The sequence below is a fragment of the Candoia aspera genome, chromosome 1 (genome assembly GCF_035149785.1).
Source record: "Candoia aspera isolate rCanAsp1 chromosome 1, rCanAsp1.hap2, whole genome shotgun sequence".
In the NCBI taxonomy this organism is placed as follows: domain Eukaryota; kingdom Metazoa; phylum Chordata; class Lepidosauria; order Squamata; family Boidae; genus Candoia; species Candoia aspera.
In genome coordinates, this window is record NC_086153.1 from 178,534,890 (window position 1) to 178,556,284 (window position 21,395).

Here is a 21,395-nt window from a genome sequence, read left to right on the forward strand (position 1 = left end):
AGCCACTTCTGTGTCCACAGATGAACTGCACAATAGTGTGTCTTCTCTGAATCTGAAGGACTATAAAATAAAATTCTGTTTATTTATTTGTATTTATTTAGATACTCTACCTTTTTGCCCTACCAAGCACTCAGTGAGATTCAAAAACAAGATACACAGAATTAAAAATACAGATTAGAATTAATAAATACTAAAATCCCAACAAGCCTCGTGAAAGACACTTTAAAAAACCACAAGGTGTAAATCATGATGGGCAGTCCCATTCTCCATTTAAAAATGTCTATTGGAGCTTATACTGTTGAATGACACTGGGATCCTTTATTCCACTCAAAAACAAAATTAAAAACACAAGCTTGATACATAAAACTGGTGCACAAAAAGAATGTTAGTTACCACAGAATCACTGCCTTTTATTTTTTAATAAATGTTTTACAGTACAGTAGTGAAGTACAGCAAAAAATATTTTAAAAATCCATGATATTAAAATGAAAAAACTACATACATTACAGTGATTAAAATAAAATAAAGTGGGAGACTAAGGAAAAAGGATCCATATAATATAACATTATAAAATTAGGAATGAAGATTTTGTTCCTTCTACATAAAAAGCCACCAAGTCATGAGACTGTGGTGGGATAAAAATGAAATGGAAAGAGAAGAGAAGAGAAGAGAAGAGAAAGACAGACAGAAAATCTTTGGCAAGCCTCAGGGTAAACTGAGCTGGGATTCTACATAAAATGTCAAATTTCATATTTTGGGAGAATAATTCAGTACTTCATTCACATCTTTAACTATTATATTTTCCCCAGGATTATATTAATATATAATATATATTAATATATATGAGTCCATCTGGTGGGAGGAGATGGATGGTGACAAATTTGATGAATAAATAAATAAATAAATGTTATACTGTGACTGGAAACCAAAAATGAGCCACACACTTTAAACATGACCAAATTATGTGAGTCAGAGATCTGGATGCAAATCTGGTGAGATTCACTTGCAGTTGTTGAGCCTTGCTTGCTTGCTTGCTTGCTTTACTTATTTATTTACAATTAGATTTACATGGCCATCTAATTTGCAGGAGCAACTCTAGATGATTTACAATCTGAAAAAACATGACAAGGAATTAAAATAAAATGCAGTATAAATAATATAATAAACCATCAGAATATAAAAACAACAGCATAATGAAATAACAGAAACAACAGAAGAAACTAAGGTCAGTCAACAGGTTTCTCATTCAGGGTATTTTTGGGCTTTATAGGTGATACCCAGCACTCTGAACTGCATCCAGAAGCTTATAGGGAACTAGTGCAACTCACAAAGCAGAGATGTTATATTGGTTCACCAAGTCCAAGAGAATTCCCAAATTGTGCACCAGTTCTATCTGGGGAAGTATTACCCCATCCAGGACCAAAGGCGGACAATCCCTAGACTCGGGATCCCAAAATCCACAGCCCACCCAGACCCTCACAGCCTCCAGACACCAGAAAAGGAACCTGACACCATCATTTGGTCAGCCTAGGGTGTTGATGCATAACTAGGTATCATTGGGGTATAGATGATACCTAAAGGTGCGTCTGACTCATGCCATGGTCTTCTCAATTGCCATATATGCCTGTGAAAGTTGGACATTAAAAAAGGAAGATAGAAGAAGAATTGATGCATTTGAATTGTGGTGTTGGCGAAGATTATTGAAAATACCATGGACTGCCAGAAGAAAAAAAGAATCAGTTTTAGAAGAAATACAACCAGGATGTTCCCTAGAGGTGAAGATAACTAGGCTTAGACTGTCATACTTTGGGCACATCGTCAGGAAAGACCAATCGCTTGAAAAGGACATCATGTTTGGTAAAGTCGAGGGCCAGCGAAAAAGAGGAAGACCTTCAATGCGATGGGTTGATACAATTACCGCAACAATGGATGCAAACATTGGAACAGTCAGGCATATGGTGCAAGACCGAACAGCATTTCATTCTGTTATACTGTACATAGGGTCGCCATGAGTCGTAAACAACTCGACAGCAACTAACAACAACAATCCAGTATCAATGGATTACCTTGCCCAGCAGTTTCATGTAGATGTTAAATAACAGAGGAAAGAGAGTAGCTCCCTGAATAATCTGAAGCTTATAAAGATCTGCTAGATTCTTTTGACAAGTATTGCAATCTTATATGCACTAACCTGGAAGTAAGTCCCACTGAATTCAGTAGGATTTACTTCAGAGTTAGCCATGCTACTGTTCATCGTTGATATCTATCTGAGCTTCTTAACTATTTATTAAACCATAATTTTCACCCTTATTTATGTGAGCAACACTGCACTAACTGCTCAGTCTCTTTTGATTGCTGCTGACTTTTGTTTTCTGGTAAACGTTTGAAAATGGTTATCATTCCTAAACTGAATCTCGTTCTGATTTCAGTTGATTTTTTGCCTCTTATTGCTTATCTGTTTTTAGGTGTTCCTTTTAACTGCTGTTTTGTTGGAGCTGTCAACTTTCATTTTCTTTTGAAGCATTATTTCCTACCTTCCTGTTCACAGACACTTGGTTACCTTCAAATATTGAGTTTCTGTTCATCACACTTACCTTATCCTGGATTTTCGGTGTTCATGCTGCTGCTTCTCGCTGGGAAATCCTTCTAAGGTCCAGCAGCCACAATATGTAGACTATTTAGCCATGACAAGTCACATTGCCCAGGGTGCACCATGAGGAGGCTGGTCTACATTGCACCCCTACTTAACAACATGCTGTCAAGTACGTTTAGATGGACAAACCAGCCAGAAGTACAGGTTAAATGATGGCTTGCCACAAGGTTCTGTGCTGGCCCCACTACTCTTTAATGTTTATACATCAGATTTACCAGGCACTGTTGCAAAAAAGTTTATATACATTGATGATATTGTGTTGATTAAATTATCTGAAGACTTCAACGCCTCTGAAAAAGCGCTTGAAAATGATTTAAAGGAATTGGGTAAGTTTTTTGGAATTTGGAGGCTAAAACCCATCATCAGTAAAACCAAGGTGATTTGTTTTCATTTGAACAACAGACAAGCCAACTATATACTAAAAGTGGAATTTAGGAATCAGCTGCTGAAATTCCACAATCCAAAGTATTTAGGAGTGACCCTCAATCGGTCTTTAACTTATAGGAAACACCTAAGAAAAACCACGGATAAAATAAAAACTAGGAACAATATTTTACACAAACTTTCTGGCACCAGCTGGGGAGCAAGTGCCACAGTTCTTAGGACATCAGCTCTTGCTCTGGTATATTCGGGGACTGAGTATTATAGCCCTGTATGGTTAAACAGTGCTCATATAAAAGCAGTGGACACCAGCTTAGCCACATTATGAGGCTAATATCAGGAACCATTAAATCAATGCCTTCTGATGGCTACTGGTACTATCCAACATATCACCCCCACATCTTAGAAGACAACTTGCCTTAAACAGGGAGTGGCAGAAAGGCAAGGCAAATCGATTATTACCTATATATGAGGATTGCCACAATCGAATATTTAGACTCAAACCTCAGAACCCACTGTGGAAACTTGGACAGCAATTAGAGAAGACTTTGACATTGAAACAACATGGCACCAGTAGTGGGCAACTTCTAGCCCAGATCTGTTTAATTTAGTGTCTGATCCAGCACAACGCCCTTATGGCTTTGATCTCCAAGAAAAAACTGGACTGCGCTTAATCGCATTCGAACTAATCATGGCAGGTGCCGATATTGGAAACATAAATGGGGGCTGGTTGATAAGCCTGTGACTGTGGTAACATCCCACAAACTTTAGATCACATTGCGATGGAATGTCCCCTCAGAAGCTTTCCTGGCTCCCTGCAAGAACTACATCACCTTGAGGGTACTGCTGTCCAATGGCTAAATGATCTACAGTAGATATCCAGCCATAGGCTTAATTACTTTAGTAACTGCTCATACATAACTTATTCATCATTTTATTCATCATTTGTATTGCATGTTTTTAAAATAATTTATTGTCCCAACGTCCTATATTTTATACACTTTTATATATTGTTTTTTTTATTTTTATGCAATAGTGCTGCATTCTGCTATGCCATACGAAATAAATAAATAAATCTTATCCTGGATATAATAATCATTATGAAGTTAGACTTTATTTCCCCTTATTAATTTTGACCTTGTTGTTGCTATGTTTACTGATCTTCTGGCCTTTATAATTTTCTTCCAGGTATTTATTTCTGAATAGTATTTTCCTATTTCCTGTTCTAGTAACAATAGTCTCTGTTGTATTTGGTCATTTGCTTCCCAGTTATTGTTTTTTTTACTTGCTGGTAATTGACTGTAATTAAATGTATTTTACTGGGATTTGAATTACAACTTTCTCTTCTACTCCTTCCACTCGATCTGCTTATTCTATGGCTATTTCTTCTCTGGCCCTTCCTTTTCTCAATCTCTTTCTCTGATGTGAGATAAGAATCCTACACTGTACTGTGGTTTTAAATTGTCATGACTATAGGATATGCACTTTTTGTACAAATAAAAAATAAATGTATTCCCCACCATTACTAACTCTGAGGGGTAAGATGGGGCTGCAACTCCCTGCCAGAAGGGAGTAGCATTTCTGGTATGACTACCCAGCTTGCTAGGGAAGGTGACAATTGGGGAAGGCAATGGCAAACCACCCCATTATAGTCTGCCAAGAAAACGTCGCAAAAGTGGCATCCCCCTGAAGGGTCAGACATAACTTGGTGCTTGCACGTGGGACCTTTCACCCTTTTTTTGCAAGGGAGCAGCACAGAGCCAGTTTGGTCTAGTGGTTAGGGTGCTGGGCTAGAAACCAGGAGCCTGTGAGTTCTAGTCCCGCCTTAGGCATGAAAGCCAGCTGGGTGACCTTGGGCCAGTCACGTGCTCTCAGCCCAAATCACCTCACAGGGTTGTTGTTGTGGGGAAAATAGGAGGAGGAAGGAGTATGAGGTATGTTTGCCGCTTTGAGATATTTATAAAAATAATAAAAGGTGGGATAAAATTAAATAAATAAATATCCCAATCTCTCCTTTTCCTCCAATGGACAGGTCTCAGACCACAAGGATGTTTCCTGCTGGTGAGAACCTTTAATCAGGGCTATCTCTCAGAAAGTTGGCAACCTTGGATCCACTTCATCTAAACACAGCAAGGCTGAGCATCTCAAGGATGTCCTCTAAGAGCTGGTGCACTTAATCCCTCCTCCATTAAAACTAATAAGAGGATTAAAACTAAACAAAGAGGAAAATAACCCCATAGCCACATCCATATATACAGGCACAATAATAGCTTCCTTGCTCACAACGTACACATAACCTACCCAATTGAATTAACAGATAGTTTTTGGATGTGGTAAATGATCATCACTGATATTAAACAAGACAGATGGCTAGGGGAGCTGAATTAATGGTATGAATGTTGCACTTTTTATGGCACTGTAGGAGGAGAGCCATGTTAGTCTATGGTGGCAAAACATCAGGAGTTTGGTAGCACCTTTTTTGACTAACCAATTTTATGAAAAAGCATAAGCTTTCCTGCGCTGCAACTCACTTCATCCGATGCTTAGAGCAGCTAGGCTGATGTGGGATTTCAGCTGGGGTGAGACAAGGCAGGGAAGGGAAGACAGGTTGGCTATGCAGATGTAGCTTACATGAGAGGCAGATTACAAGTACCTTATCAATTAACAATTGTAACGTATTAAAAACAAATAGTGTTTGTTGAGACTTTTTGAGATTGCCTGAAACCTTTTGACTGAGTTCACCAATTTCTGCGGATGGTGCTGTTAAAGTCCTGCTTTTCTAAAACAGTCACTCTGAGGTTATATTGTAGTTACAACATGATTGTCATCAGTATATAAATCTGAAGTGATGGCTTTGCTTTCGTAAAAAATATACTTTTATTACTAACGTTGGGATTATAAAGTAAAGTGAGATAAGTATCACCTTATTAAAAGAATATTTTTGTGTACTGCATTTTGCAGCACATATGAAACTGACCTGCTTGATTTAGTGTTGGATAATGAACGCTGAGAAGCTGTAGGTTGAATAATAGCTACACTCCACTAAACCAATAAATGGACAAATGAGCAAACGGCTATACATACATATTTCTTTCTGCTGCTAAATTACTGCTTATTTGAATATCATGGTAAGAGGATGGGAATTAGTTTATAGCATACTGAATGAACCCATATATATAATAACTGATCTTTTGAATAATCTTTGGGGATATATTTGACCCAAACCCAGTATAAATATTGCTGATTACACTGCTTCTTGCAAAACGATTACAAATTTTTCTCCTGGCGCTGTTCTCTTTCTAAAAATTGCTGTGTGCTACCCTCAATTAAGAGAGCCAGCCTTATCAAGGTGGGACCACTCTTTACTGCTGTGATTCCCATTCAGACCTGTCAACTAGGCTGGAATCAGTCCTGTAACGTGGATATCTGTGCATGCAGATAATAGGGCACTGCTAGCGAAATGATACTCAAAAAGGGGGAGGAGGAGGAATGTATGTGGCAGAAAGTCAAGAAGCAGCTAATGGAAAATGGAACTGCAATCAACACAGATGTTGCCGTCACGGCTTCAGGCTTGTGAATAAGACATTATCCTTGCTGCTCAAGTATAATACTTTGCCATGCGCAGAGGTAAGTGAGTAACTCTTCCCTCCCCTTGCACTTTTGAATGTGGAGGGTTGTGACTGGGGTCTGGGCAGCTCTTAAAAGTTGACTGTTTTCTATCTCAGACATGCTAGTGTTGTAAAGAGAGTGACAGCAGCAACAGGGACAAGGGCTGGCAGAGTTTTCTGTCTCAAGCAACAATCTCTTCAGTCTAGCACTATAATGGAAATTAAAGCCTGGTGATAAGCGAAAGCAAGACTCACCTCCGAGCATAAAGGAAGTTAGGCGGTGTCATGGACAGGTTGGAGGGAATGGTTGAGGCATGCTTTTGGACAACTCTGGACTGACAGATTTAAAACAGCAAAAAGACTGGCTAACAATTACTGTACTGCAAGACACCAGGAAGGAATCTGAACAGTTTACATTGGATAGTGTGATTTGAAAATATGACATTATTCACCCAAAACCTCACTATAGCATTGGGCTTCACCTCCTGTCTCATAACATGCAGGGTAGAAGCTCCCTTTGCGAATTTACCATTGTTTTCCCTAAAATAATCCATAATTAAAGAAGGCCTGGAACAAATGGATTCTGCAGTTGCAACCTGGGAGGAGGAACACACACTGATATGGTAGCTCAACCAAACAGTTTATGATGTCAGTGTAAGGCAGGCAGTTCAATAGTTATCCCCTGGTGCATGGACCATGGACTTGTGAGGAGAGTAAGTGTGACAGCGGCAATAGACATAAATTACCAAATAATCAGATTTACTAATACAAATAATGTCTTTCCCCAGTTAATAGGATAGGATGTGTGAAGGCAAAATGAAAATAATAGATTCATTTATTTATTTATAACATTTCTATGCCGCTCTACGCCCAACAGCTCAGATGTGAATTTGAAATACATTCAAAAAATGGGAATTTGCTGTAATTAAGGGGTGTGAAAAGCATGCATAATAAAATTGGGAAGTAGAAAACTCAAATTTTATTATGCTCCAATAAATCGTCTCCTAGACCTTACTGCCCAAGCCAATTTGCATAGCTATTGTTTAACACAGATTTAAAAACATAAAACAAAAAAAAAGTTATAGTCTTAAATACCTCTGTCCCTACCCCAACAGAAATCTTGAAATAACTCAAGAGGTCCAAAGACGCATCCTACGCAGGAAGGGATCGATAAGAGAGATTAAACCTCCCGCCCACCTCACTTTTAGGGTTCTGGATGCTAGCCCAAACGTAGCTACAAGCCTTTTCCCTCAGCCCCACCTCTTGGCCCAGCAAGGGGCCACTCCACCTGTAGCGAGCTTGTCGCGCCCGCCCACCCCGTTTACCGTGCCTTGCCCCTTGGTAACGGAGGCGCGGCAGCTGCGTGAGAAGGCGAGCTGCGTGCGGGAAACGTGCTGCCTAGAACTTGAGGCGCGCCGTGAATGTACGTGCGAAGCGAAAGATGGAGCCCGATTCCTCGGTTAGTACGAAGCCTCGCGGAGTTCAAGGGACACCCCGACACCACCGAACAGAGTTCGCGCCGCCTAGGACGGGGATTGGCCGGCGGGGGGTTCCTGAGGGAAAGGCGCCCCTAGGCCTGAGCTGGGCCCTTGGAATGGACGGGGCGGTGAGCAGCTCTCTTGGATAGGGTGGGAAGTTCATGGCGCGGGGAGAGGGGACGAGAAGTGGGCGAGAAATCGCTTCAGACCCAGCGCCAGGAATGACTTTGACGTCGCTTTCCCGCCAAAATAGTCGAGAGCTCAGGAAGGCTGCCGCTGCTCCTCCTCCCTGGCGCTCCCAAGCGAGACGCCGCGCCCCTTCTCCCCGTTTAGGCTCCCCTCCCCGCCATTCTTGCTCGAGGCGCCTCTCCCCCCCCGCGAAGTGGGAGGGGCCCCCCGCCAGGACTAAAGAAACGGCGCTCCTTGGCGCGCGCCCCCTAACGGCAGCGAAGGGCGGTTGGGGAGGGGGGAGCCGCGGTGCAGTCGGGCGGCGAAGCGAGGGGGCTCCTGCCTTGCCTCGCCGCGGCCTTCTCCGTGCCCTGTAGTTGGAGCCGCTTGCCTTTCGCTTCACTTTTGCAACCATCCTTTTATTCCTCTGTCGAAAATGAACATGAGGTCAATACTCTCGAGATCATTAGTAGTGCCGGCCGGGTTAACCCTTTTTTAGGGGGCTGAGCAATTTTTCCTAATGGGGTAGGTGAAGGCAAATTCTCCTGTGGTTTGAGCTTGACTCTGGTGATTTTAAGTGCATAACCATGTGCCTGCCCCCAAAGTTGCAGTGTTGACATATAGTACTGTATAAAGGTTTGAACTATCGTTTGTGATTTGGATATAAGCATAGATGAACCAAGAATGGCTTGATTTATAAGTCTTCAGGAAGACACTAAAAGACACAGTAATAAGGGAAACCAAAAATATTTTGCAGATATAAAATTGCAAACACCTGTGGCATTTATAGTATTTTAGGATAATTCTGCATTGTATTGTTAAGAACAAATAGTGCAATTAAAAAATAGAAGTCAAATAGTTGTACCTAACTATGGTAGATGCAGAAAATACTTTTTATTTCTTAAGCTTTACAGGAAGAAATAGAAAAATTACAAAATATAAAAAAGGAAACAAATACATGAAAAACTACCCCCCCCCAAGAACAGCAAATACTGAGGAAATTTGAACAATAATTTTTATATCTTGTCTCGTTCTCTCCTTTTCCACTATTTGTTTTTATATCTAATTTTTTAAACATTTTGATACTCAAACATAAACTATGTTTTGTTAGGACGTAGTTGGGAAATTGGTTAGGAATTTGTTAGGAAATTGGTTAAAAGATATAAGCATACTTTTATAAAGGAAACAATATCAAGTTAAAGAAGCAAAACAGTCCTTAAAAGTGCTTAAGTTTTACTGGATGTTATATATTGTATTTTTAATACTTCCAGTTGCAAGACGTTTCCTGGGCAAATTTCGTAAGACTGGAGTAAATTAAAACAAGGAACTCAATAAATAACCAACAATAGTAACATTTTATTTTATTTTATTATTTTATTTTAACTCTTTGCTGCCCATAAGTTGTTGCGATTGGTGGCCATATAAATTGGATGGATGGATGGATGGATGAATAAATACCTCAAGGAATAAAAACAAAATGTACAAGGTACAAAATATTCCAATAGATACAGGCAAGTAGAATTCACAAGTTTGAACTATAAAATATGGGAGCTAAAATGCCTGACAGAAGATTGGATTTTTGTGTATCACTGCACAGTCTTTATTGTATGTAGTGGGTGAGGGTGGGCATTCTAAAAGGATTATACCTTTAAAAAACTTTTTTCTGATTGTACCCACCAAGCTTCATTCAGCAAGAACCCTGAGGAAAAGCCTTTGAAGGTGATCTTAGGATCTGGGCAGCTGCATAGGGTTGGAAGATTTGTAGTCTGGTGCTTTTCAGATGTATTGACATTTGACTTTTGACCATGGTGGCTAATAGTTACAGGAGTCTAGAATTTATGAAGGGCATTGTGTTCAGGGAAATTACTTTTTACATACTCTGATCTAAATTCAGCTGTAATATAGACTACCAGAGTTTCAAACGTTTTCAAAGGTTGTCCCATATATCACATGTTATAGCTACCTAGTGGGAGATTACCAGAACATGACTAAATTATGCCAGACTCTTCCTTTCCAGATGGGGGTGCTTCTGACTTATTTGATTGTTCAGGAGATGCAGCCACCTCCAGACCAAATATCTGACCTGGACAAACTGACCACTTGATGACTATGCTGCTATCTAGTCAGGATTTAGTTATTGGCCCTTATCCAATTAATTACCCTGCTCAAGCTCTGGTGAAAGAAGTCCTGTATCTCACCCATTTCTGTGGATTTTGTCTGGGTATTGATTAAATCTTTAGTCATTTCCCTCTATACATTACCCCATTGTTCCTATAGATGTTAAATAGCTCTGGGGATAAAATGGAACCATGAGAAATTCTGATACATAACTGCCACAGAGTAACCACCTTTTCGGCAATCTGCTGTCCAAGTACGAACAGAAGCACTGTAAAATAATGTATATAGGTCAAACAGCTGTACTAGAAAGGTATCATAGTTAAGAAGTTCAATAGAATCAGTAGAACTGCATCTTCCCAACCATATGGTACCAAGGTTGGGGGCATCCACAAAGGGTAAAGTATAGTAGATTCAACTGAGCAGTTGAGGCCCTGCCCCTTTTTAATCTGCATTATTTCCCAATGTACTTCTTTAAAAAGGCGAGGCTTTAACTACATGGGCAATCTTGGTCCAAGACACTTTCTAGTCCCAGTCTTACTCAAACAGAATTGAAAGAGATCTGTTTCATCATATAGTACCTGAAATTGGTCAGCAGTGACTTGTTCAAGGACCTTACTCTCCTTTCATTTGTATTACATTTTTGTAGGAGCAGCCCAGTTGCTGCTTCTTTCAAAAGAAGCTGGTACCGTTCCATTTCTAAAGGAAGAATAGTCGCTTTAAAGGTACCAAACAGTTATTCCATGTTTATTAGATGCAACAAACTAAGTCAGAGTTCAGCATGCAAGTAATCAGATTCCTGATTGCTTCTTTAAGTCTTAATATCCAAAACTTTGAAATAATTCGACTGAATAGTCCAGTGCCTCCAATAATGGAGCTGCAATGTTTATGGAATCATGCTGAATACTGGTGATTTTATCTTCAAATGTCTGCTGAATTTCTCATAGCATTCCACCTAGGTAGGACCAGTTCAGTTCTGATTACAGTAAACCATTTACTGTCTGGGACAGCTCTGCTAACTATATTGCAAATATGCCATGGATATGGAAGAAAATTCCTTTGGCATAATCACAGCATAAAGTAGACTGGATAATGACATCTAATATATGATTCAGTCAGACTTAGTTAAGTCTTTTTCTACTTGTGGTCTAGAATTAATCCTACTTGCTTTACTGCTCCTACCATCAAGATATATCCAGAAATTGGTTTGGCCTTGTCAGGGGACAAGAAATTCATGGATGCAATCTCCAAGCATAGCAATTGGAAAATCACTAGCAGTCCCAGGAATGCAGTACTGTATAACTATTAGTTTTTCAGCTAGAACCATTCTATTACAATCATTTGATACTATAGAGGAAATAAATGAAAAAGTAAAAACCGCTGCAGTCTTTATCTTTTCATCATGTCTGAGTCACTGTCATCCTGCCATCAACTTAAGAGCCATGATATGTCTGAGTTCATTGCTCTGTGAAGCTGCTTGATGTGCATTTAAAATACATCATGAGATAATCCCCTTCTTCTCTGGCCTTGTGCTTCAGAAGCATTTGAATTTATCATGCTTATAACAAACTGGATCTATTTTTCTTTATGTGATGGGAGTTTTCATAAATAGAAATAGACCTCTATATGATTAACATGTAACTGCATTTGTAAGGAGAATCCCTATTTTACTGACAGTATTGTTAAGAAATGTTAAGTGTCAAACTTGTGCCCAAACACGTTACACAGACATGTCCCTTCAGAAAACAATGTAAGGCTTATTCATTAAAGTAAGGATAGGTCACCTATAGTTAATTAGCAGAACCCACCCATTGGAAGAGTCATCAGGCTCATTTGCCAAAAATATAGCCAGTCATGTGTGAACCGACACTCTATGAATATTCAGTATTACTAGAATTGTATTGGATGGAAACTTTGGATCCATATTTTGTGTAGTCTGTCAACAGTTCTTTATACAATGCCAAATAAGAATTAAAAACAAATGTATTAGTGTTTTAGAACTATGAAATGCTAGCAGTCCATAGTAAGACTACATCATAATTATGTGGCAAGCTGTAGAATGATAAACCAATGTCTTCAAAGAAACTCTGATAATACTATAGTAATTTGATGATTTCATGGGGTATCAACAAGTTATTTATTGATCAGTGTTGGAAAGTTTCAAAAATATTTTTCCTTAGTTTAGATACAGTATTCTGAAATAATGTTAGAAACAAGCATTATAAATAAGGAAACATTTAAACTGATTCATTAAAAACAGTTCTTATAACATAGCAGCATAAAATGGTTCAGTCTGATAGTTGAAATTCTTGGTTTGTTGACAAAAATTAGCTGGCAATTTTTTTTGGTAAATTTTTGACTTAATGGATTTCTTTAAGAAAACAGAATGATTAATATTCAGAAGAATCATACTAGGTAATAATTTAATGAACTCTGGCAACCTACAATATTGCAAATAATATTTGAGAATATTTAACATATTTAGAACTTGAATTCTCACTTACACAGGAATCAGAAGATGTCTGATAAAACCTTTAGAAAAGAAACTGAATCAGAACCCACAAGCCTTATAATTCAAATAAGCTGTAAGTGCCCCTATGCACCCACTCCTCATTTAGCAACTACCTTAGTTAGTGACCATTTGCAAATACTTTGGTAAGAAATGATAATAAAAACAATATTTTCCAACCAATGTGCTCATTTACGACCAAATTTTGTGTGCCTAACAACACAGCCCAGAGTGGGAGTAACTCTGACATTGTTATATGAGAGAACTTTATATAAATGATTAGAATGGAACTGAGTTGCTAAATGAGTGGGTGTAATAAATGCATGCATATCTAGAAACTTCTTTTAAAATGTTTCATTTGGCTAAACAACAAAAATCCAAAATGCATAGTTTGATACTACTTTTCTTTCTAGGACCAAAGAAAATATTAGAAAAGAGTATGCAAACTTTAATGTTTTCTAGAACATTTTCACATTTTCTAGTCTGAAGAGACTCTGTAGTCTGAAATCTTAGTACTTAGATACTATTTTATACCTGAAATTTATCTCTTGTTACTTAGCAAGTAAATGGGAAAGGTCCAGTTTATTTTATTAAAATTAATAAGGTAAATTTTCAAAAGTCTGGGATTCATTCTAATAATAATAAGCTCTATGTCAGAGAATATAGAGTTCCCTCCAGTTGTTAATCTATTGTTCCCTGTGCATTTATATATTTATTTGATTTCTATCCCACATTTGTTAAAACTGAAATATGACCAATCTTGTTTCTTTACAGCAATTCAATAAATATCTGAAGGAAGAAAACACAGAAATTGAATTATTGGGCTTCAGTATTGAGGATATTATTAATACTATGAGGATTTTTAAAAATTTATATTACTTTAAGAAATTACTCTGTAAGAAAAAAAACAGTACTGTTGTTTAGAACTTCTAGCCCCAAAAGAGAAGTAACATAATTTTTTTTTAATGTTCCATATTCTCTACTACAGTAAAGATTTCCTTGTTAAACAACAGTAGAAGAAATGTAAATTCTCCTATTATATGGTTCTGGTACTACCAGTGTGTTAATGTATTTCAAATATTGGCTTTGAACTCCTTTCACTGGAGGAAGACATAATAAAAAGCCCATTATTGGACATAATAAATGATAATGTGAAAATCTCTAATATTCAGTTGGTTTATTTGGACTAGAGCTGTACCTCTAAATGTTTTATCTGTTTATAGTTTCTGAAACATTCCAGAAAAATATTATTGTCAGAATTGTTCAATGGAAAATTCCCAAGTAATAATAGTACCAAATAGCCACAATTGATTTAAATATATAGGATGGTATATTTTGACAAAGGATACATTACTGTATTAATGTGAGGGAAACCAGACTGAAAACTTTAGTTTTATTGTCGATTAATGTTTATAACTACCTTAATTCCTGAATTACCTACAGTATATGATTGGATTGTAATAGCATCTTTTCTCAGTTTTGTTTTCAACAGACTCAGGAAGGACCTTGCCGTGGTTCTGTTGCTCATAGCACATTATGCTATGCTAACGCTTCCTGTGCATGCTTTAGATACACTACATTGTGAACAATTCAGTTATATCTAGACTGTGGTATTTTTCTGGAAAATGAATTGAAACTTACTAGGAGCACTGAGATATTCTAGAGATGGACAAAGAGAAGGAGAGGAAAGGACTACATTTGAGACCATTTATAAGCCAATACAAGGACATTCTATATTAGCTCTTCACTGAGTAATACCTGAAAAGCTGTCGTCATGTTCCTTACTAAACTCATTAATACCAAATATAACAATACTTGAATCTAATAAAGCAAAAAACAGCCTGATGCTTGCCTTGAATTCACTAAAGTATGAAAACAATCTTTAGAGGAAAAAACAGAAACCTAACTCTGCTCACTACTGTACTTTTATGGGTGGGAATATATCCTAAAAGAAAGCTTAGTTAGGATAAGTTTTCTTTAGAGTAATTTACATGTATTTCAGAATATCTCTGTAAATTAAATTAACCATTAATCTCATGGCTGATTTCATATAACTTCATTTTTATGCAGTGGAAATACTTTGAAGCACATAATTTGAGAATTATACCCTGAATAATGGAATATTTTTTAAAAAGCTAAATGAAAAATGTTCTTAATGTGTAGTTTAAATATATGGAATTCAAATTTCTATTTTAAATTATTGTTTTACTTTCTACATTAAAAGTAAGTTGCATTGTACAGATGTGCTATCCAAAGAAGAGAGAGGATACAGATGTCCTATTCAATTTGTATAATAAAGCAGAGATAATGTTCATATGAAACTTTTTAAAAAATTGTATTCTTTTAAGACAATGTTTAATATACTCAGGAAATAGTAACTTTTAGAACTTTGTAGAATTGATTAAGAAGAGTTGAGGATATAAAACTTAATACAAGAAACTTTTGATCCTGTGGCATAACATTGCCGATTTAAATTAGCTTCTGGATTCAATTTAAAACGGTTCCATTCCCCAGAAATAATTACGACTATTGTTTGTCCTTTTTCTCATTTTATGTTTTGAAAATCCATAATATATTGGATTGAAAATATATTTAACAAGAATATGTTCTTTTAAACAGCAAACTGCAAATCAGATGCAAACTGATTCTTTGTCTCCATCTCCTAAGACTGTGTCACCGGTGCCTTTAAATAACCCCACAAGTGCCCCAAGATTTGGAACAGTCATCCCTAATCGCATCTTTGTTGGAGGAATTGATTTTAAGGTAATTTTGGTAACTAAATAACAAAGTAAAAGTTTTATTGTAATAGAACTGCTTTTATATTGCTATATATATCTAAGAATTATTCTTAAGATTTTATTGTTGTCTGGTAGATGGATGTAGAAAATAAGGGCTACTTATCCCCCGCCTTTTTTGGGGGGGGGTCATCTAATGAAATGGCATGTCTACTCTGATTCCAGCTCCCCCACTCTGATCTATTTCAATGGGTTGGGGATTTTCCACAGCAAATTTGCTAGTGACTGCGAAGGTGGAGGGGAGAGAAAATCAGCCTAGCTTGTTAATTGGGCATGTACTCCGATCTCTCTACCTTTGATTATTTTCCTGCTTTTTAAATCTTTTATTCACTCATAAATTCCCTCACAGGTGTTTCACTCTTTAGTGTTTAAAATTATTGTTCTTGAGTTTGAAAATATCCAAGTAACTTCCTCTTCCTGTCTTTCAACCATAGGGCCCTCTATTGGGTATGGAACAAGCTGCAATTTTTTTTTGTCTAAGCAATTATGAATGGGGAGATGTATGTTGAGAGAGGTGTAAACTATTGTTTAAATTAAAAGACTACATTGAATTAAAATAAAGTGGCTCATGCTACTTTCAGATTGAAAAAAAAAGGTGAAAGGTCCCCTGTGCAAGCACTGAGTCATGCCTGACCCTTTGGGGGGATGCCGCTTTTGCGATGTTCTCTTGGCAGACTATAGAGTGGGGTGGTTTGCCATTGCCTTCCCCAGTCATCACCTTCCCCAGCAAGCTGGTACTCATTTTATCAACCTCGGAAGAATGGAAGGCTGAGTCGACCTGAGCCGGCTACCCGAGAATCCAGCTTCCACTGGGATCGAACTCGGGTCGTGGGGAGAGTTTTCAGTTGCAATACTGCTGCCTACCACTCTGCGCCACATGAGGCATCTACTTTCAGATTAGCCACTCACAGTCCATTCAAAGGCCAGTGTTATAGTTAACCAAGAGCAAAAGCAAAAACTTCTGTATTCCTAGACACTACAGAAAATATGCATACTTGAAAATATACTCCTTTCCATCATAACTTAGTCTAGGACAAGAAAGAGAGATCATAGCTTAGTAAAATGTCTATATACGCACCCAGCATTAAAAACTTAAAGTGCTACTCCAATGAAGTATTAACTTTTGAATATATTAATTTATGTTCATTACATCCTGTTCAGCACTTTATTTTAATAAAAAGCACTTCCACAGCTATTCGTTTTTTTTAAATAAGCCTAAACTTACTTCTCCCTATTGGATTTCCTGCATTAACACTTCATTATGTGTCTCTTTCAAGTAGCTTTTCTGGAAAATAGTCTTGAAAAGGGTTCATTATCAGGCATGCTAACATATCTGAAGATACTGTGCTGATTTTTCTCTCCCTTGTATTTTCCTTTAAAAAAAATATCAGAGAAACTACAGAATAGCATAGGAGATAGAAGTGGAGATAATGTACAATATGGGTAAGTCTAGAAGAACTGGCCTACTTCAGAAAAGACTGCAAGTATCCTTAGTGGACAAGCTGCTGAAGAATATAATTGGAAAGTAATGTAACTTTCAAAATATTAATGGATGGATTGAAACTACTTTTGATTGAGCAAACCTGCCAGTTATTAGAAGAAAGTCAATGTTAAATGATAATTGTATCTTTAACTATATTTATTAGGATTATAAGATATAATCTATGTCTTTCTCTTTATTTATTTTAATAGACTAACGAGAATGACCTAAGGAAATTTTTTTCTCAGTACGGCTGTGTAAAAGAAGTAAAAATAGTAAATGACAGAGCTGGAGTATCAAAGGGGTTAGTAGACTAAAACATATATTAAATTGATGTAACACTGCTTAGAGTCTGTATATAGGAAAACCTACCAAAAATTAAATAGCATGAAGGTACTTCAGGTCTGTAATTTTGTAAGATTATCTGGGAGTAAGTTTAAATGGACTTAAGCTTCTTAGTAGAAAAGCATAGGCTGTGTTTGGTTGAAAAACCATTTCTAGAGGTCAACCTGTGTTACTCATTTGCAATAAAACAGCATATCATAGAACTCACTTAAAATCCATTTAATCAGATACATGGAGTATAGTCCTCAGAAAAGAGTATATGCAGTTGTTTACAAGAGGGACGAAATGCTAGAAAGTTATCTATTATCATTTCTTTCTTCATTCACATCCATCTTACTCAACAATATTGTTACTCTTTAAGATGCCATAAGACTTTTTGTTGAAAATCAGTATAATTTATATGGAATTAATGAATTTACTTAGTCTACACAGTATTGCACAATACAGCTTAAATATTACATGCTTTTTAATAGTCCTGTATCAGTCTCTTGTATAGTCCTTATTCGATAAAAGCTTTTCTAAAACAGCCCTTTAATTATTTGCTTCTTCACTGTGATATTTGTGCATCACGCAAGTGAGTTTCCATGTCTGTGCTGTGTACCATTTGGAATGCTCTAGCAAAGCAATTTTTGGCAGGAAGGTAACATACTTCTGCATCTCTATCCATGGCAGCATCTACTATGTTACCTCAGCTCCTTCGCATCCACCAGAACAGTAATACTTTCAGCAGTATTCTCTGAACTTTTTCTTTTCATCTTAATAATTCCCAAATTATTTTTATTTTCTTGTTTCTTGGGGTTAGTGTTACTGTTTTCCTTATTAATCTACATTTGAAAAGGAATATTTTGGAAAAATATTTAGACTTCATTGAGGCTTTCCATCAGACTGTTCTGTCCCCTACCAAAGTCTTAGAGCATTAAAGAAGCCTTTCTGCAAGTGTATAAAATGCTTTGAGTAAACTTACCACATTCTGACAGACATGCTTGTGCCTTGGGTATATAGGTAAAGGCCATAAAGTTGAAGCATGTTGTCATTGCTAAGTATTAATAAAACAAAGCAGGTAGATCATTGCCCTTTTGGGTATTACTTAGGAAGAAAGCACTGCCTAGCTTAGATAACATGCATGTACATAAGGTTCCTTCACAAACCTAATCTCTTCAGGTTCTATTCTAAAACAGAAACAATTTCAAAATCATTCCAAGAAGCATGTATAGAAGTATATTTTCCCACCACCTTTTTTAGTGGCTAAAGTATTCAGTAGCTCTACAGGAGATCCTGCCTATTCTTCATCAAACACAGTGCTGACCAACTCCAACATACTTCTAAGTTTTCCATACCAACTGTAGTATTTAAAGGAACATAGACCTATTGTGTTGATCTCTTTGAAGCAAACAAATTGAAACCAAAAAGACAGATTAAATTTTTTGACTCAGAAGTATCCTGAGTTAAACAATCTATTAATGTCTTCAATTAATTCCAGTCATGCTAATGCCAGAACTTCATAACCTTTTGAAGAATTAAATAGAAGAATTGTAGATACCATGTTTTCAGTTTTGCATTCTCCATTTATTTATAGACGCAGTCCTATCTGAAATTTCATTGTTAGATTCTAAGCTTATCGTGCAGCCAGATCAGAAGTTGTATGTGATAATTTTGTAACAAAATCTTAATTTTGATCAACAAATACTCAGCTGCAGACTTATAAAGAGACAGCATATCCATGAATGCTCGTCAACATTATACCAAAGCCCTCAATATTGCTCAGCCTCACTAGATATGAGGGCTTGTGTTGGATCCCTATATGCCTGTTATGATGGAAAACAGAACTATCAGTTGTTTCTATTCTCAGTCATTAACCTACTGAATGTATTCTCCAGATCAAGACTATAGTTTTCTTGGTTAATTTGGTTTGGATTCTCAGATATTACATACATCTATATAGTTATCCTATGGCCTTTACGTTGGATATTGTCATGAGTAAGGATGGCGAGCAGGGGGCTCCCATCCAGGCTGTAAAGCGCATGCATAGTACTGAGGAATTAAGCAGCCATTCAAAGAGACACAGATCAGGCCCGCCTTAGCCTTTGGGGTTTATATGTCTGGGTTTTTCCCACGCTTATTCAGTTTGTTAGGATTCTGTTTATGTAGCAGTAATAAACATTAGAGAACTACTCGTCTCAGCATGTGTCTCACTGTTAGGACATCAATCCTAACAAACTCCTACTCCCATCGAAAGAGGGAGGAACAAAGAAATTAAAGGAGAGACATTTGAAAAATGTCTTCAGAAAACCAAGAAATTTGGCTCGCCATCCAACAATTGGCAGCAGCCCTGCAACAACACCAACAACAGGTAGATCTACAGGTCAACACATTACAAGCTGCCATGCTACAGCAGTTACAACAACCAGCTCCGATTAACCCACAACTGGTGCCAGCAGCAGCAGCTCCGCCAGTAGTCTTGAGATCCCAGGGCAGTCTACCAGAGAAGTTTGGAGAAGCAGGACAGTTGAGAACTTTTCTCACACAGTGCACAATGTTTTTCGACAGCAGACCGGCAGAGTTCCCCACAGACAGAATCAGAGCCACCTTCATCCTAAGTCTGCTAAAGGGACCAGCAGCCAAATGGGCTATTCCCATGGTGGAGAACAACGACCCAATTCTCAACGACTACCAGAACTTTTTGGCAGGGTTCCGAGCACACTTTGACGACCCGATCAGAGAGGTCACTGGCAGCCGGGAAATTTGGAAGCTCAAGCAAGGTAACAAGAGGGTGGGAATCTACATTGCTGATTTCAAGTTGTTAGCAGGAGATCTGGGCTGGAATGAGAGTGCATTAAAAGACCAATTCAAACAGGGGCTGGATGAAGAAATTAAGAATGAATTAGTGCACCAGGGAACACCAGCTAACCTAGAAGCCTTATATCAGGTGTCTGTGGTCATAGATGCCAGGCTAGAAGAGCTCAGACAGATGCAGCCGGGGAGAGGCAGGGGCCACAGGATGCTTCCAGGATTTCCAGCTCTCCGTAGCATCTCCTCACTCAGGACCAGAGGAGCCAATGCAGATCGGGGCGAGCAGGAGGCTTATTTCCGAGGCTGAGAGAGAGAGAAGGAGAGAGAGAGCCCTCTGTTTCTACTGCGGAGCCCAGGGGCACATGGTGAGAGCTTGCCCAGCGAGAAGCCAAGCAACTTCAGTAAGACCCCCAGGGCAAGCAGCTGAAACAAGAGCCATCTCCGCCTCTGCTTCCAACCAGGGAAACTCCATCGGTCTCCCTCCACAGAGCTCAGCAGGGAGACCATCAATCAATTAAGGAGGGCTCATTCCGAGGATTCCAGGCAATCCTTTTACTACTTACCAGTCATAATGCACATCAACCCAGAGCACCAGGTCAAGCTAGAGGCCCTCGTGGATTCCGGAGCTTCAACCAATTTTATTGATGTGCAGACCGTACAAGACTTCAACATCCCGACGATAGAATTGCCATGTCCCATAGAAGTGGAGACCATTGACGGCCAGCCCCTCAAGGCAGGGCCGATTAGAAGGTTCACAGAACCGGTGCAACTGACAATGGGAGACCACACTGAGTGGATCCAGCTTTATGTTACTGCATCGCTTAATGTGCCTGTAATCCTAGGCACGCCTTGGCTGAGGATCCACAACCCATTGCTGAACTGGACTACGGGAGCAATCTCCTTCCCAGCTAAGGAATGCCAGCACCACAAGATTCAAGCCGCTCTCCGCTCTCCAGCAACCAACGCAGTCACGGAAGCAGGGGGGGTCCAGTTGCCAGCCAAGTATGCAGATTTCGCAGACGTTTTCAGCGAACAAGAGGCCACAGCACTACCCCCCCATGGGGACTGTGATT

At 38.3% G+C, this 21,395-nt stretch overlaps 1 protein-coding gene across 1 annotated transcript in view; it reads left to right on the forward strand.

Annotated features, from left to right (window-relative positions):
* Window positions 1–15,537: 15,537 nt before the first annotated feature.
* BOLL (boule homolog, RNA binding protein) overlaps window positions 15,538–21,395 on the forward strand; it is a 38,733-nt gene continuing 32,875 nt past the window's right edge. Inside the window, exons 1-2 of the mRNA XM_063291877.1 lie at window positions 15,538–15,675; window positions 17,400–17,491. Coding sequence (XP_063147947.1) covers window positions 15,547–15,675; window positions 17,400–17,491 — 221 coding nt within the window. The 5' untranslated portion in view covers window positions 15,538–15,546. The remainder of the gene's footprint in view (window positions 15,676–17,399; window positions 17,492–21,395) is intronic.